This window comes from Diospyros lotus, chromosome 11, assembly GCF_014633365.1.
Source record: "Diospyros lotus cultivar Yz01 chromosome 11, ASM1463336v1, whole genome shotgun sequence".
In the NCBI taxonomy this organism is placed as follows: domain Eukaryota; kingdom Viridiplantae; phylum Streptophyta; class Magnoliopsida; order Ericales; family Ebenaceae; genus Diospyros; species Diospyros lotus.
The window spans coordinates 32,845,483-32,860,360 of NC_068348.1; the positions used below are offsets into that span (position 1 = coordinate 32,845,483).

Consider the following 14,878-nt stretch of genomic DNA (forward strand, 5'->3'; position numbering starts at 1 on the left):
GAGCATGGAAGATGAGAAAATCTTTGGGCCTGCAGCGGCCAGCGGGTTTTCTGTCTTCTTTTGCTTTTACTGCCTTAACATAAATATAAAATATTCGAACAGATTTAAAAAATGATTCAACCCCAGATCTATTTGAATGTAGTGGATGATAGTGGGGCTCAAGAATTGATATGTATTAGGGCTTGGGGTTTAGGATGCAGCATTTCACCACTCTGCCTAACAGCACGACGCAGATCAATCAACTAAAGTTGCGCAAAGATCAAGATCACCGTGCCCAAATTAAGCAGAAGTTCACTATCTCTTGAGAATTTTATTTGCAATTGAGGGAGAAGAATAACTAAACCTTTGCGTATCTAACTTCACAATTGACTTAGATAGACACGAGACGCTTGCTGTGGTGTTTCTGATGCAGGTACAGCAAGCTTATATAATTGTTCAGATGTAAAAACTCCAACGGCCCTCAAACTTGAGCTGTAAGATGTACCATAAAGGCTGCTATGGCTGACAACCACCACCATTTTGTGCCCCTTCTCCAGCATAAGATCAATCACGCGGCCGATCGATGTGGAGGTTGTAACACAAGGAGGTGGGCTTCTCATCATTGATGAAAGTGGGGCATTCAACTGAAAATGCACAAAAATAATGCAAATGTCAAATAAAATTATCACAAGACACAAATATGGTAAAAGGCTCGGCCAATTTAACCAGATCCTGTCTGATCATATCTACTGATTAGTCAGTGTTTCTTCAGAAAATTACTCACAGCAACTCTGTGGGGGAAGTTTTTGCGTTATTGTTACTTATGCAGTGTTCAGTAACCTGTTTGCATTTTTGCATTTTCAGTGACCTTGGAAACATAATAAACATATGTAATTAAACTTGAGAACAACTTTGAAGCCATATTCAGCAGAATGTTCTGAAATGTGTACTTCTGAATAAGTCCTAAGGACTGGCAGTTTGTACTTTCTGATGAGACTACAATGAAGCAAGATATGCCTTAGAAGACCAAATCTTAAGCAACATTAACATTTGAATGCCTGTCACATCCTATTGGATCATCATTGGTTAAAATCGTCCCCAAGGCAGCTGGCCGAGCAAGGGGGGAGAGGGGACTGACCAAGAAAGAGGGTAAGTCGAAGGCAATGTTGGAAGGAAGGAATTAGTTATCAATAGAAGGGTATGTCTCAACCCCAAAAATGGATATGTTGTTCCTAAAAGAGAGGTGGAATCTAAAAATATTAAAGAATGCGTTAACTAATCAGTATATTGAAATCTCAAAAGTACATATTATTGATGGATGTATTACATTAACTTGGATATCTTACTCTGCTTCAGAGGGACCTTATATGTCCACATGCCCTTCATTGGTGGTAAGGTCACCAATATTCCCAACGGTTTATACTGTTAAGAAATGTGCCCAGACACATCAACTTACCAATCACTCCCATTCAGAAGAAAATACATCAACTTACCAAACACTCCCATTCAGAAGATAATTCGTCTTGGACGAGGGGAGATAACCAAGATGAGCATAAATTAAACAAAAACAACCACAAAGAATAATGCCAACTTCAAGGTGTTGCCGGAAAATGCTCTAATACCATAGCAATTTGTGCATTTGTTAGGTCATTTTGAAATGGCAAATGTGATGATTTATGGTGATCCCAAGGTGTGATATATTTAATTTGCTTAAAAGGTGTTCCTATGAAGGGAAATGTTAAAACTGATGAACTAAAATCTAGAGAAAATATTAAAAGATAACATGGAGAAGAAGAACAATAAGCTGCCATATTTTGAGCAATGCCCTTTTAAAGATTAAATTGAATAAGAAAAAAATTATTATATTCTATTATTTAGATGTCTACATCAGAGAAAACTACCATAGGAGTATATCTTATATTTATATGGTAACCTGAAAAAGCCCACTCCTATCATATCACAATTTAGAATGTGTAGCACACTGCATTCACAAATCAGATTGATCCACTTTTTGGGTAACATAGAACAATCATTTTCTAGGTAACATGCATATTATACTACTTAAGCTGGATATGGGAAAGAATGTTGCAGTATCCCAAAAAACCCGGCAATTTTTCAACAAGATAAAGTTGTTCAAATGATCCTAATGGTGGATTCCTACTGTAACTCTTTTAGAGGGGTAGCACTCCTGGATGTTCCAAGTCTTCTATCTGATGCCACATACATCTAAATTTTCACAAATATGCATTAAAAACTTCTATCTGAGAACAATATAAGTTACCGATTAAACTTCGTATTTTTCTATGTTAAGATGCATCAAACCCCAAGATTTTTAAAATTTTCTTAAAGAATATATCTTCTGGAAAACTTACATACAACAAAATTATGAGACATTTGAATAAAAGATAAAGAGTATATAGCTAACAGAAGCTAATTAGATAATACCTCTGTTATGTATTATGGGAAATTTTGTGACAACATTATTTGTTTCTAAGGAATATTGATTGCTGAAGTTATTGGAATGCTAAGAAAGAATTTAAGCTTACCTAGGCCAGCCTTAGCTATTCTAGCTTTATTATTATGAAATCAGAGTTCCGTCCTAAGATCATCATTTATCATTAACTGCACTTTATTCTAACTAAGTTAGGGCTTGTGGCATAATATTCATAATGTCAATTGACTTCTACAAGTCACATTCACAATGCAAATCCAAGCAAAAGAACAATGTGGCAAAATCTTATGCCAAATGCCCTTCCTAATACAACCTTGAATGATGAGATAAGTTTCAATACCATCTTCATATGGAAAAGTTCCATTGTAAGATCACTAATAAATTTAGAAACCTTGAAACAATTGCAATCCTCAGGGAGTAGATTTAGTATATATAGAACAACATACCAAAATTAAGTTGTCAACATATAGTCATGTACCTTGTGAAGGAAGGCCATATATTTTCATACATAATGTATCTAATATATAGTCTTGTTAGTCATAAATATCCACAAGATAGGGGGAAATTCCAAACCATGTTCATGGTAATTGTTTACTACTAAATTAAAGGGTAGTTTGGATTATATTGGGAAATAGATAGAGGAATACATGTTAAATTATATAGGTTCATGCATGTTAATTTGATAAGAGTATTGTATTTCACAATATTTTGTCAGTTTTTCAACCATGGATAGTTACACATCTTTGAGAAAGAGGTAACAAGTGGTCTTACAATGCTGCCATCTTTAATATCTATTAGAAGCTCACTGAACTAAAGAGAGTACCTCATTGCAGTCTTCGCGGTGCAGAAGTCCTATGCAGCTTCCCCAGTCATCTATGATTGGTACAACAGTGTCTCTATAGAAACACATGATCACCTTTTTCAAGTCCAAGTTAGCTCGTAATGGAATTGCATCTTCAATTGGGGTCATGATGCACTCAATTGGATCACCCAATGATACCTAATCAAAGTGATTCAAGTGCATACAGTAAATAATGTGCAAGATTAAAAGTTTATTTGTTTCACAAGTGCAGGATTACAGGTTAGAACACAGTCTGCATACTTGGTAAGGGTATGGTATGCTGGCTGAAAGCTTTACACTGATGCACGGAGGACAGGCAGTAACTTTTTCTACTCATACAGTTCTATCATTAAGATCCCCTAGGCTTTAGAGTAAATCAGATATATGTAAATATTTTCTGAACTACAGGACAGTTTAATCAACCTATCCAGAGGTACCAAAAAGTAAAATAATTCCAGTTGTTCAATGAAAATTGACATTAGATATGAGTGGCCACAAACACAAGAAGTACATCACAGATTCCTGGTAGCAGGAGAACTGCCAATTATCCATTGAAAAGACATTACAACGATGTCCCATATTGCTACAGTACAAGCACTGAGATCAAGTGGGCACCTGAGGGAGTAAGGTCGGACTAAATAGGGATGTTGTAAAACCAAGCAAAGCTTCAATGCGTATAGCAACCTGCAATAGATGCATAAAAAGTAGTACTGATATATTAAGAATGTTTGGAATACAAAACATATCCAATAATTCATTAGCATACACCAAACTATGCCCATGCAGGACTGAGAAAGGCTCAAAGGAATAATTAACATAGAAAGATATTCTCAGCATACTTTATAACAAAGTTTAAGCTGTTAGAGAGCGCAAATTCAATGTTCTTTGCTGAACAGTTAACAGCACCCAGCGAACATCATCCATGGGTGTCCCCTCCTCCCTCTGTTATGTTTTTTAAAAATATTTATACATTTTCTGTAAACTATATTTCTAGAAAAAATATATTTAGAATTAGATTTTCTAAATATATTTTTAATAAGAAAATTTATACATATTTATACTTTTTGTAATTTAAAAATATATTTTCTATAATTATAATATAGTTTAATATAAAATATATATATTCCGTTTAAAATTAGATTTAATATATTTTTCTCAAATAATATATATATATATATATATATAGAGAGAGAGAGAGAGAGAGAGAAAATAGCCAAGATTATAATGGCCAATTTAATGGTTTTAGTTGACAAGGACAATCTCTGCTACTTTTTGTAATTAGGGAACTTATATTCTGAGAAAGACAAGGGTTATAATGTTATTCAACATTTTGTTAATCTTAGCAAAGTGTCCGTACCCTTTTTGGCATCCACAACCAAGGAAACATATATTTTTGCATCCATACTTGTACAGAAACAAACAGAACTACATACCATTCCTCCCCGACTCGTCCAAGGTATTCCCTTCCATCTCATTATGATACTTGAGAGATTTTGCACAGCCACATTAATCTGACACATCGCTAACCAACTGTGAACCCAATGATCAACAGAAAAATGGAATCATAAAATCTTTATTGCAGTCCACACAACAAAAGGAAAGTAGAAAAAAAATGATGCTATTGTTAGATGATGCTCAGTGTCCAAGAAATTACATATCTGGGGTAAGTGTTGGGATTTTTTACAAGTTTTTTGCTTTCCATATAAAGACACATTCAATTTAAAAGCTCATGAATATACGGTTAAGGAAAGATATAGTGCAAGCAGCATATAAATAACATTGCATATATGTAGAGGAAAGAATTGAAATTATACATTTCTATTTATTAAAAGAACCTCTTCTATCCCTTTTTATCCAGACCAAAAGAAGAAAAAGAAAAAAAAGGCTTCCACAACCATTCAAGAAGGAAAAAAAAAATGCCAAAATTCTGAGCGATCTTCAAAATTACTAAGAGATAAAATAGGGGGACGTGTTATTCAGTACTCTCCCCAGCTTCATACAACACCATGTTATCTTTCCAAAGTCTATCCAGTTCTCTCACTTACTTTTTCTATTTATGGCCAGATCTTCCATCCATCAGGAACAATGCTTCACATACCACTATTCACTAATTAATTGTTGCTTTTTTCAGTTTCATTTCTGAGAACATTAAAATTAACAGCAGCTTCATTAGGTGTTACCTCTTCAAGCCACTGCTAGAAAATTGTCTACTCTTATTATCTGTCACCAAATATCAAGGCCAAATCCCACTACGTGGGCCGGCTGCATGTATTATAGCTTGCCAATAACTTCTATCTATGGCCTCATCTTTTGTAAGGCATGAATAACTCATATCATACCTAAAAGTCTCCCACCAAGTTTTTCTTGGTCTTCCTCTACCTCTTTTGCTGAAGAGTTGTTTCATTTCATCTGCTCTCCTCATATGAGCCTCTATTGGTCTTATTCTCATATTGATCAAACCACCTTAATCGTGTCTTATGCCTTTTATCTTCAATAGTAGTCACCTTAGCCTTATCATGAAAAACCTTATTTCTAATTTTTTCTTATATAGTCATACATTCACCGTAATATTCTCATCTCTATTACACTCATATTTTGCAAATATTAGTGCTTTAAAGCACAACATTTTGTCCCATTAAAGGCTGGCCTTATTGTTGCCTTATACAATTTTCCTTTTAGTTTTAATGGAATCTTAATATGAGTTCATCACACAAAATGCCGGATACACTTTACCATTTTAACCATCCTGCCTATATGCAACACATTTATTGCATCACATTCTAGACTGGCTTCTGTTTCAAAAAAAATCTTTAGCAGTATGTCTTAAGAAAAAACAAAAAGATAGAAACAAAAAATTAGAAAGCAGCAAAATCTATGCATAATTGAAGATGCCTCAGTTTGATGGTACCTGACCACCATTTAGAGCTGCCTCCATCAGAAGGTGATCTGCTTCTTCTTGAGTCGTTGGGGAGATATTACCGGAAGAATCAGGCCACATCCGTTTATGCAGATTTTTTACCATATAATATTCTCCATTAACGGCTAAAGTGCGCATCAAGGAGAGATAGAGGTGAGGTTTTGGCCTCAGATCAGGATTTCCACCTGCTTGTTTTAATATTTCTCCAAATATGCAGAGAGAACCTAGCACAAGGCACGCAAAGGGCGAACAAGTATAGGTGTCACAGCAATCTTGCTCATTCACAAACTGGAAAAGGCTGATACTAATGCAAAAGCATAAATGACAAAAATGGAAATATAGCATAATCTCATCACGTTCAAGCAAAGGTGGAAGTAGGATTTTTATTTTTTCCTACTAAACCCAAGTTTAGCATTTATTCCCCCAAAAAATTAAAATAGAAGGCATATTTATATTAATACTTTCTACTCCAGAAAAAATCATTTTAAGGAGATTTCATTGAATTTATGTATGCTGTAGAAATCTCTTCAACTTCTTGATGCAGTAAATATATCTTTTTGAAAGTTGGTTAGCTGATTAGTAGTTATTTGGACATTAACTTCTATTCATGTGCTCAAATTTTTCATAAACAGTTGCTAAAATACAAATTAACAAATCTCAATATAGAATTAAGAAAACTAAAATTAATCTAAAGTCCATTAACAAATCTGAAACGTTCAATTTGTTCTTGTTCAATTTTTGAATAGCCGTGAAATGAACAAATAATTCATATCATTATATGGTTACATAAATTTGATGATATCATAACATCAATCACATGGTAAAGGATCATATATTTTTATTAGGCATCAAGAAAACATAGACAGACAGGTACTGTCTAGCAGGTGGCTTTCTAGAGTTTCAAAACCCATTAGTAGTTTCTACAACTATATCTTATATTAAAACAATCTACAAACTATAGTGGATAGAGGCCTTAATCCAATAGGTATATCTATAGTTTTTTTTTTTTTTTGGTCATGAATTATGATTTCGAAGGCGTGTAAATATTGAACAACCAACTAATTTATCAGGGTTCCATGCATGCAGGCCCATGCACGTGCGTGCACCTATCAGATTTGACAAAAAATATTCAAAAGATCTCAAGACTGTGAGCTGGGGGGTGGCCCTTCCATATATACAACTATTACTATTTTGTGCTAGCTGATGAAAAACATGCTCCATTTACAAAGATGATAGGGGATTTGCCACACTACAACAAAGACGAACTCAGGGGTTAAGGTCTTGCTCTAGAGCTAAGCCAACAAATGAATAGATTCAAAAAACCTTCCTGTACAGCAAGAGTGTAAATAGTTATGTTTTGAATGTATGTATGGTCATTCCTATTTCTTCACCAATGAGCCAGTTGTCATCCAAATCCACCAAACCAAGCATGAAAATACTCCAATCCAGGGTTCCCTTGGCCTTTTAAGTTGACAGTCTCCATGCAACAAATATGAAAAGAATAAGAGACCCCAGCATGTTAAGTTTAGATCTTCATAATCACCGCATTTGGAGAATATGCATGTAGTCTTAGCACAGAAAAGTGCAAGTCCAAAGCCTTTAAATGGGCTGTAAGTTCATTCTTTTTATTTTTTTTTTCTTTGCTTGATTTGTCATATAGTACTTTCTGATTTTACCCTGACAACCGCCATCTGCATATTTTATTCAACTGTCAAGCCAGAGTAAGAAAAGGAGCAGAACTTTCAGGTTTTAGGATTTCTTACTTCCAATCAAATTTAATACCCAATCTGGTTTGCGCTATATAATCAGTAGTACAGATGCTAGGAAGGTTGAACTACAAAGCAAACTCAAATGATATAAACCAGGTACCTTATCAGAAAAAAAAAAAGAAAAAGAAAAAAAGATATAAACCAGGTACCAAAGAGAGAACAAGGAACAGGCAATCAGGAAGAATGACAATTCTGGGGGTGGGCTAGATGTGAGCTTTCTATGTATAATTTTCTCTTTAAAGGAACAGGAGGGCTGCAACCAATCTGTCCCATCCTAAACAAGCAATCTTTCAGGGACCACATAATCTACTTATGGTAGTGAGAAGCTGAAATGTGCAAATAGATATCCAAGCATTATACAACTGAAGTTATAAGCATGATAAATTCCACATTATTTTGAGATATTTGAAGAAGGATGGGGTAGACAGAAAATAGTAAAAGGTTAGATTCAAGATACCCTTAATTGAGCCACAACCAAGCAATGCATCAATTATAGCAGTATAGGCTATTCGATCTATTGGAAAATTATGACACGATTTAATTTCAACCACAATCCTTTGAACCAGAGAAAGATCCTTTGCATCTTCAAAGCCCTGCAGAAGATAAATATCTTTACTTGCCAAAGCAGAAAAAGAATTATCTGCGCTTGAATTTGGACTAAAGGAAAACAAATATGCACTAGAAAATGCTTGACTGAAAATTTTCCACAAATAATCTGCTTGTGATATGAAGAGGAGAAGCAATGTAAAGTGACAGAAGATAATTTACCTTCAGTAATGTAGTGTAGGTGACAGCATCCGGGAGAAGATCATCATTGCCAGTATTTTTTGCTTTGCCCTGTAATATTGCCAGAATGTATTAGTTGAAGTTGTATGAATTCAACAATTAAAGTAAAATTTTGAGGCTTTAAACTAGCCTTTCAAGTACATCCATGAAACCTTCATTTCCTCAAAAAAATGTAGTGCAGCATCAAATTTTCCAGCCTTCACACAAGCAAAGATTAGAGTGTTATATGTGTGCCTGTCAGGATTTAATCCTTGGCGCAGTATTTCATCATGCACACCTAATGCTGCTAGAGGAAGACCTGAGTTTGCATATCCCTGAAAGCAGGACAAAGATGATCATTTTATGAATCATTAATTATTGTCCATCTTATCTTTCCATAGCATTATACCATGTATCATATCTCAACATCATGAAGAACACATAAAAGAGATAATTCTACAAAGAAGGAAGTAGAATATATTCATCATTAGTATTACAGAACCTCAGGTCAGCACAAGACCTTCATTAGCAAATTGTAAATTAAGATTGATGGATTCCGGCCTTTGTTTAGCAGAAAGCCAAAACGTGCAAGAAGACCATTAGCACGCCGTAGATCCCCTGCACTAAACCAAAAAAAATAAGGATAATTATAAACTGAACTCAAACTCAACTTAGTTAAGCTTTTTCCCAACTATTTTAAGGAGGCATTCTCATTGAGAATTTTTTTTTTTTTTTTGGCCTTATAGGATTTTAAACACTAATTATTGGTCATAGACACACAACATAGAGAAGTCATTTCCAAACAAGGAACCATGAAATCAGTTGTTGATTAAGCAATACATCAATATGCTGATTTTGATTTTATGGATTCTACAAATGAGATACAAGGAAAATACAATAAAAATTTAATCTTTTACATTGCAAAAGTCTGACCTGCTTCAATAAGAGCATTTAATAGACCGTAGATAAGGGGAGCGGACAACTTTGGACTACCCACAGCAGTACCTTGTTCCACAGATTCAAGTAATTGAAATGCTTCATCAATTCTTCGAGCATCCCCCAAACCCTTCATGGCAGAAGAAGCTCAAAATAGAAGGCTTTTTTTTTTTTTTTCTTAACTATATGCAGACAATATACAATGAGAAAATAGGAGTTTTATAGCAACAGAAGTATCGATGTTTGGGTACCTTTAACAGAGTAGCATAGGTGATTTCGTCCACCCCGCAGCTTTCCTCATCCCTGGACATTTCATGGAACACCCTGAGAGCAGAGTCCACATCCCCGCAATAAACACAAGCCTTCAACACCGCATTCATCACAATCTTGTTCAGCTTCCCATACCGCTTCTTGGCACCCTCAATTTCCTCAAAAATCTGAGAACATACAGCAATAGTGACAATGACGCACGAAAATGAATAAATACAGACATTTACGCACAGTAGAGAATATGTTACCTGATGAAGCTGTCGGCGGCGAGTGAGTTCGCCAATCCGAGAGGTGAGTCGTTTGAGATTGGGGACGGCGGTTTCCGGTTTTCGGGTATGGAGGCTTTTGAAAACACGACGCCGAAAGATCGAAGAAGAAGAAGAAGAAGGCGAGGAAACAAAGTCGAGAGAACATAGCGAGAAGGAAGGCTTTCTGGGTACAGGGTAGGGAAAACTGGCCACTGAAGTGGTGGTTGGGATTTGATCAGATAAGGTGCAGAGGCCCAGCATTGTTGCTGGATTTGATGGGGATGATGCATCCAGCTACTGCTCATCCATTTATTTACATACAACAGAGAGAGACATAGAAAAACATAACGAGAAGCAGCAGTCGGACACACAGAGAGAGAGAGAGAGAGAGAGAGAGAGAAAGAGGGGCGAGTTGGTTCTGATCCTGAATGGATGAGAGAGAGAGAGAGGCGAGTTGGTTCTGATGCTGAATGGATAACGTAACGGGCCGGCAGAATTTGGAAGCTACTGCTCATCGAATGGTCGGGCCGGTGGCATCACCTGGACCTGGCTGCCGCTCCAACCTCTTCTGTTTTTCCCTTTAAAATTGTGAGAAATGCTATTGCCCCCCGCACCAACTCATAATTCATTCTCAAATCTATATTTTTATTCTATTACTCTCTAAATTTTAAATTTGTTTTAATTATTCGGATTTTTTTATTATTTTAATTACATTATTAAAAATATATTTTTAAATTAATTTATTTTTTATTTTAATTTTTTTATAATAAATTTAAATTTTTTTATTATTTCAATTATACTATTAGATTTATATTTTCGAGTTTATTTAATTCTTATATTTTGACTCATGTATACTTTATCATCTCATTTTATTTTTTTTATATATATAAATATATAAATTAAATTGATTCAAAAATATAAATTTAAAGAGGTAAATAGAATAATAAAAAAATTAAATTATCATTTCAATAAAGAAGACATACTCATTGTGCATTTTAGATATGATAGGATATATTCCTTGCACAAAAAGTAGGTTAGGCCAAACTTACAAAACAAGCATGCATTGGTTGGGTGCCATTTCAATAAAGAACATTACTTGCATGGCACTAACATTACTTGCATTTGTAATGCATTTTTCATCTCTTTCCCTATGTATATTTATTGATCCGAATCTGAGTAACATTTTGATTAAATCAAAATAATTGAATCGAATTGATTAAAATTGTCACTTCAATTAAGTTCAAATTATGAAAACTTTTATACCATATATATTTAGTGATGATATTGGAGCACAATCGCCACAAAATCTCAAGAGTAAAATGACCCTTGAAATCCTAGCTAGCTAGCTAGCTGTTAGGAAGATGAACTGATACCTTATATATTCTAAACTCCATCAATCAAATTATAAGAAGTTTAGTAGTTTTTCTCTACTTCCCTTCACAAATGGGTAATGGGTAGAAGAAGCAGTGAGCAGTATGGCCCGAGCAAATCTGATCAGGAAGGCTGGCTTCCTCCTGCTAAATAAGCTATGATATTAAACGTCGACCACGATGGCGCCTTCCAGCGCAGCTTCCCTTTTGGGTGCTCATCATCGGCAGTGTTTAATGCCATGCCTGCAGCAGAGAACAAGAAGCCATGCAGCGGAGAAGGATTAATACAGCGAAGATATTAACAGAAGAGCCGAGATGTTCATTGCCAATTTTCATCGTCAACAGCGCTTAGATTGAGGAGCAAATCTCTCTCTCTCTCTCTCTGTGCAGACTGCAGCAGAGCAAAGCCAACGTTGAGTTTGATGAATGAATAGCATTTCTGTGTTTAAAACTAACTATTACCATTCAATCATGTTAATATTTTATTTAGAGTAATGCTATTCGGCCACCCTCAAAGCCACCCAACTATACAATTATGTAACAGCTATCATTATCATTGGCCTGTTTAACAACTCGATCAACTCATTGAACAAAGCATGATTATATATATATGATATGAACGAATTAATTAAAGCTAATTAAATCGCTCTCTCTCTCTCTCTCTCTCTCTCTCTCTCTCACACAGTCACTCACTTGCTCACCTGCACTGCACTTGGTGAATGAATTCATCAAGGCTCAGGCTCCTGCAAGGATATGACAGTTTCAAAGGCTCCAACCAGCGCTTTCACCTTGTTCTTCCTCTTCTCCAGAAGCTTGCTTGCCGTCTCTTCAATCACATCATTGTATGCCTGCTGATTTTCCTTCTTCCCTCCCTGAACCACTGTTGCCGCCGCCGCCGCTGTTTCATTGCCACTTTTTTCCACTACTGTAGTTTGCTTTCCTTCTGCTGTACTGGCCTCCTCTTCCTTCTCTTCCGTTGCCTCATCGCCTTCGGGATTTTCAGTTTCTTCGGTACTGTCCTCTCCAGTTTCTTCGGGATTTTCCTTCTTCGGTACTACTTTAGGCTCTTCCTGAGATACACTTTCTTGTTCTTCATCCTTCGGGGGACTGTTAATGGCCCCGGTGGTTTCTTCAGCAAGTACTTTATCTTCGGCTTCTTCCACCTGATCATCATCAACGTCTAGAGCTGCATTGTTTACGTCTTCTAAATCCGCCGAAGGCTCGCAATTAGGCTTGAAGTCCTCGTCGTCGTTGATCTCCGATTCATCTTGCACGACGGATTCCTTCTCTTGCAGCACCGGATTTTCTGCCGGCAATTCACTGACTGTGTCCACCTTTACCACCTCTTCTTCAGTGTTGTTAGTAACTGGTTCTAAATCTTGATCGTCCTGCAGGTGAGTTTCAACGGCCGGAGCCTCAACTGTTTCAGCAGGACCACCGCAAACGGCGGCAGGAGCCTTTGCGGCTGCTCCAGCAGCAGCTCGGGTTTGCTTCTTGTTTAAGCCGGCCGGTTTGGTGTTCTTCTGGGTGGGTCTCGAGCTGGAGAAGACAGATTTTCCGGTATCTTTATTGGGTGCTTTGTGAGACCTTGGCATAGAGGTGGCCTTTCTGAGAGCAGGGGAAGACCGCCGGGAATTTCGCTGGTCGGCACTGTGATTGACATGATGATGAGCTTGAGTTACGGGTTTGTTGTGTAAATTAGCAGGATGATTAGAAGGCGATGGAGGCTTTTCGAAGGATCTTCTTCTGTTGAAATTGGCTTTATTATTGATCTGGGCGGTGGAGGTGGTAGGCTGCTGCTTCGTGGCATTCGCGTTCGCGTTCGCGTTCGAGTGATCGATGCCCGAGCTTATAGTGGGCTTTAAATAGTTGGGAAGACGTTTCTGATGATGATCTGAAACATGCTTGTGATTGGCGGCGGCGGCGGCGGCAGCCGTGGTTGGTCGGATGGGGCTTCTTTTGCTGGTCATCGGTCGGCTGTCGGCGACGACGGGTGAAGGAGATGTTCCTCTCATCTTCTCCTTCCCAGCGCCACTCCCATCCCTCCTTTGTGTTGCCATATATCAACAGCAAGAGAACCTGCACCAACGCGAGGGGAAAATTAGAGAGAGCTTTCCAGGAAACTAGATATATATCAGCGGCATTTTCCCGTAAAATCATTTGCCAGGCACCGAGTACGTGTACGTGCATGGTAGTAGAGGTATCATCAAGAGCCGGGCTTCTTTCTTTGTAATGAGAAATAATTTCTTACAAAGCATAGCAGAAGGGAACACGAACGGATCGGAGGAGATTCCAAAGTGGTTGTTTCTTGACAAAATCGAATAAAAAATTAATGTTACAGCTCGAATTATTTCATGTTTTTGGCCCTAGCTTATTGTATAATCTAAATCAATGTTTCATGCTTGCAAGAGATATATATGGCTTCCTTCCTTACTTTGAGTCAAATATATCAAATTGTAAATTCAATCACAGAGAGAGAGAGAGAGAGAGAGAGAGAGAGAGAGAGATGAATATGTATGTATGTATGTATATATATATATACCTTGCAAACAAAAAAGTTGCAGAGAAAGCTAGCTACTCTTCCATGGAGGACGAGATAAGAGGGAAGAGAAGATCAGGTGGGTGGGTGGGGGGTTTAAGAGGACGGGAGAAATATATGACGGATTGGGGTTGGATTGGATGGTTGGATGAGAGTAAGCGCGGGAATTATGCGGAACCCAAGGTGAAGGAAGCAGCAATTCAAATTGGCTGTTCATTTGTTTCGATCATCAACTCACCATCACCATCTTCAACCTCACATTACCAACCACAGAGAGAGAGAGAGAGAGAGAGAGAGAGAGAAAGAGAGGTTTGACCGTTTCAAAACAACTTCCTTCCTCCCATTTACCCTTGTCCCCTCCTCTTCACCTGATAATATATATATATATATATTAATATAAATTTTAAAATGATTTAAATTAATTAATTTCAGTATTAGGCAAGTTTAAAGTTTATATTAGTGTAGATTACATTAATTAATTACAACCACAAAGTGATCAAAATTAATTCACGTTGACTCTTCTTAATTAAGCACAAACAAATAGATGGGTAATGGGTTGAATCAACAACTCATTTTATGTACCCAATAATATTAATTAATATTATTATAATGGCTAAATTTTTTATTTAAATTATATAATTTTAAATTTATTATATTTTTAAAATTTTCATTATTTCAATCACATCCTTCAAATATATAATTTTAAGTTAATTACAATAAATTTAGAGATTTAATTAAAATAATAAAAAATTAAAAATATAAGATATTATTTTTTTAATAAAAAAAAGTTTG

General features: G+C 36.4%; 3 protein-coding genes across 6 annotated transcripts in view; 1 reads left to right on the forward strand and 2 right to left on the reverse strand.

The window, feature by feature from the left end:
* Positions 1–47: 47 nt before the first annotated feature.
* LOC127812902 (pentatricopeptide repeat-containing protein At5g10690) lies at positions 48–10,694 on the reverse strand. Of its 3 annotated transcripts, none has more exons than XM_052353464.1 (12): positions 10,178–10,694; positions 9,911–10,096; positions 9,729–9,789; positions 9,244–9,341; positions 8,897–9,058; positions 8,727–8,795; positions 8,416–8,551; positions 6,181–6,413; positions 4,706–4,783; positions 3,888–3,956; positions 3,255–3,431; positions 48–623 (listed from the first exon to the last, which is right to left on the reverse strand). In XM_052353464.1, exons 1-12 carry the CDS (start codon positions 10,436–10,438, stop codon positions 360–362), a joined length of 1,794 nt encoding a protein of 597 aa, XP_052209424.1. In that variant the 5' UTR covers positions 10,439–10,694; the 3' UTR covers positions 48–359. The 3 variants fall into 3 exon arrangements, with proteins under 3 accessions (XP_052209424.1, XP_052209423.1, XP_052209422.1); XM_052353463.1 differs by having other exon boundaries at positions 8,727–8,794; positions 8,905–9,058; positions 9,657–9,789; positions 10,178–10,690; XM_052353462.1 differs by having other exon boundaries at positions 9,657–9,789; positions 10,178–10,687.
* A 1,570-nt stretch (positions 10,695–12,264) lies between these two features.
* On the reverse strand, positions 12,265–13,622 carry LOC127812906 (RNA polymerase II degradation factor 1). Its single transcript, XM_052353473.1, has one exon. It carries the CDS (start codon positions 13,605–13,607, stop codon positions 12,276–12,278), a length of 1,332 nt encoding a protein of 443 aa, XP_052209433.1. The 5' UTR covers positions 13,608–13,622; the 3' UTR covers positions 12,265–12,275.
* Positions 13,623–14,359: 737 nt separating this feature from the next.
* Positions 14,360–14,878, forward strand: part of LOC127812909 ((S)-coclaurine N-methyltransferase-like) — a 72,716-nt gene continuing 72,197 nt past the window's right edge. For both annotated transcript variants that reach the window (XM_052353480.1, XM_052353481.1), the window contains exon 1: positions 14,360–14,373. The gene's annotated coding sequence lies outside the window, so the exon portion shown is untranslated. The remainder of the gene's footprint in view (positions 14,374–14,878) is intronic.

Excerpts from the sequence above, each read along its gene's own strand:
- LOC127812902 (XM_052353462.1), bottom strand. The coding sequence starts at position 10,438 with ATGCTGGGCCTCTGCACCTTATCTGATCAAATCCCAACCACCACTTCA. Across the intron at positions 9,342-9,656 it reads AAATGCTCTTATTGAAGCAG|GGGATCTACGGCGTGCTAAT; the intron begins GTCAGACTTTTG and ends GGTTTAGTGCAG. Across the intron at positions 4,784-6,180 it reads CAGCTCTAAATGGTGGTCAG|ATTAATGTGGCTGTGCAAAA; the intron begins GTACCATCAAAC and ends GCGATGTGTCAG.
- LOC127812906 (XM_052353473.1), bottom strand. The coding sequence starts at position 13,607 with ATGGCAACACAAAGGAGGGATGGGAGTGGCGCTGGGAAGGAGAAGATG.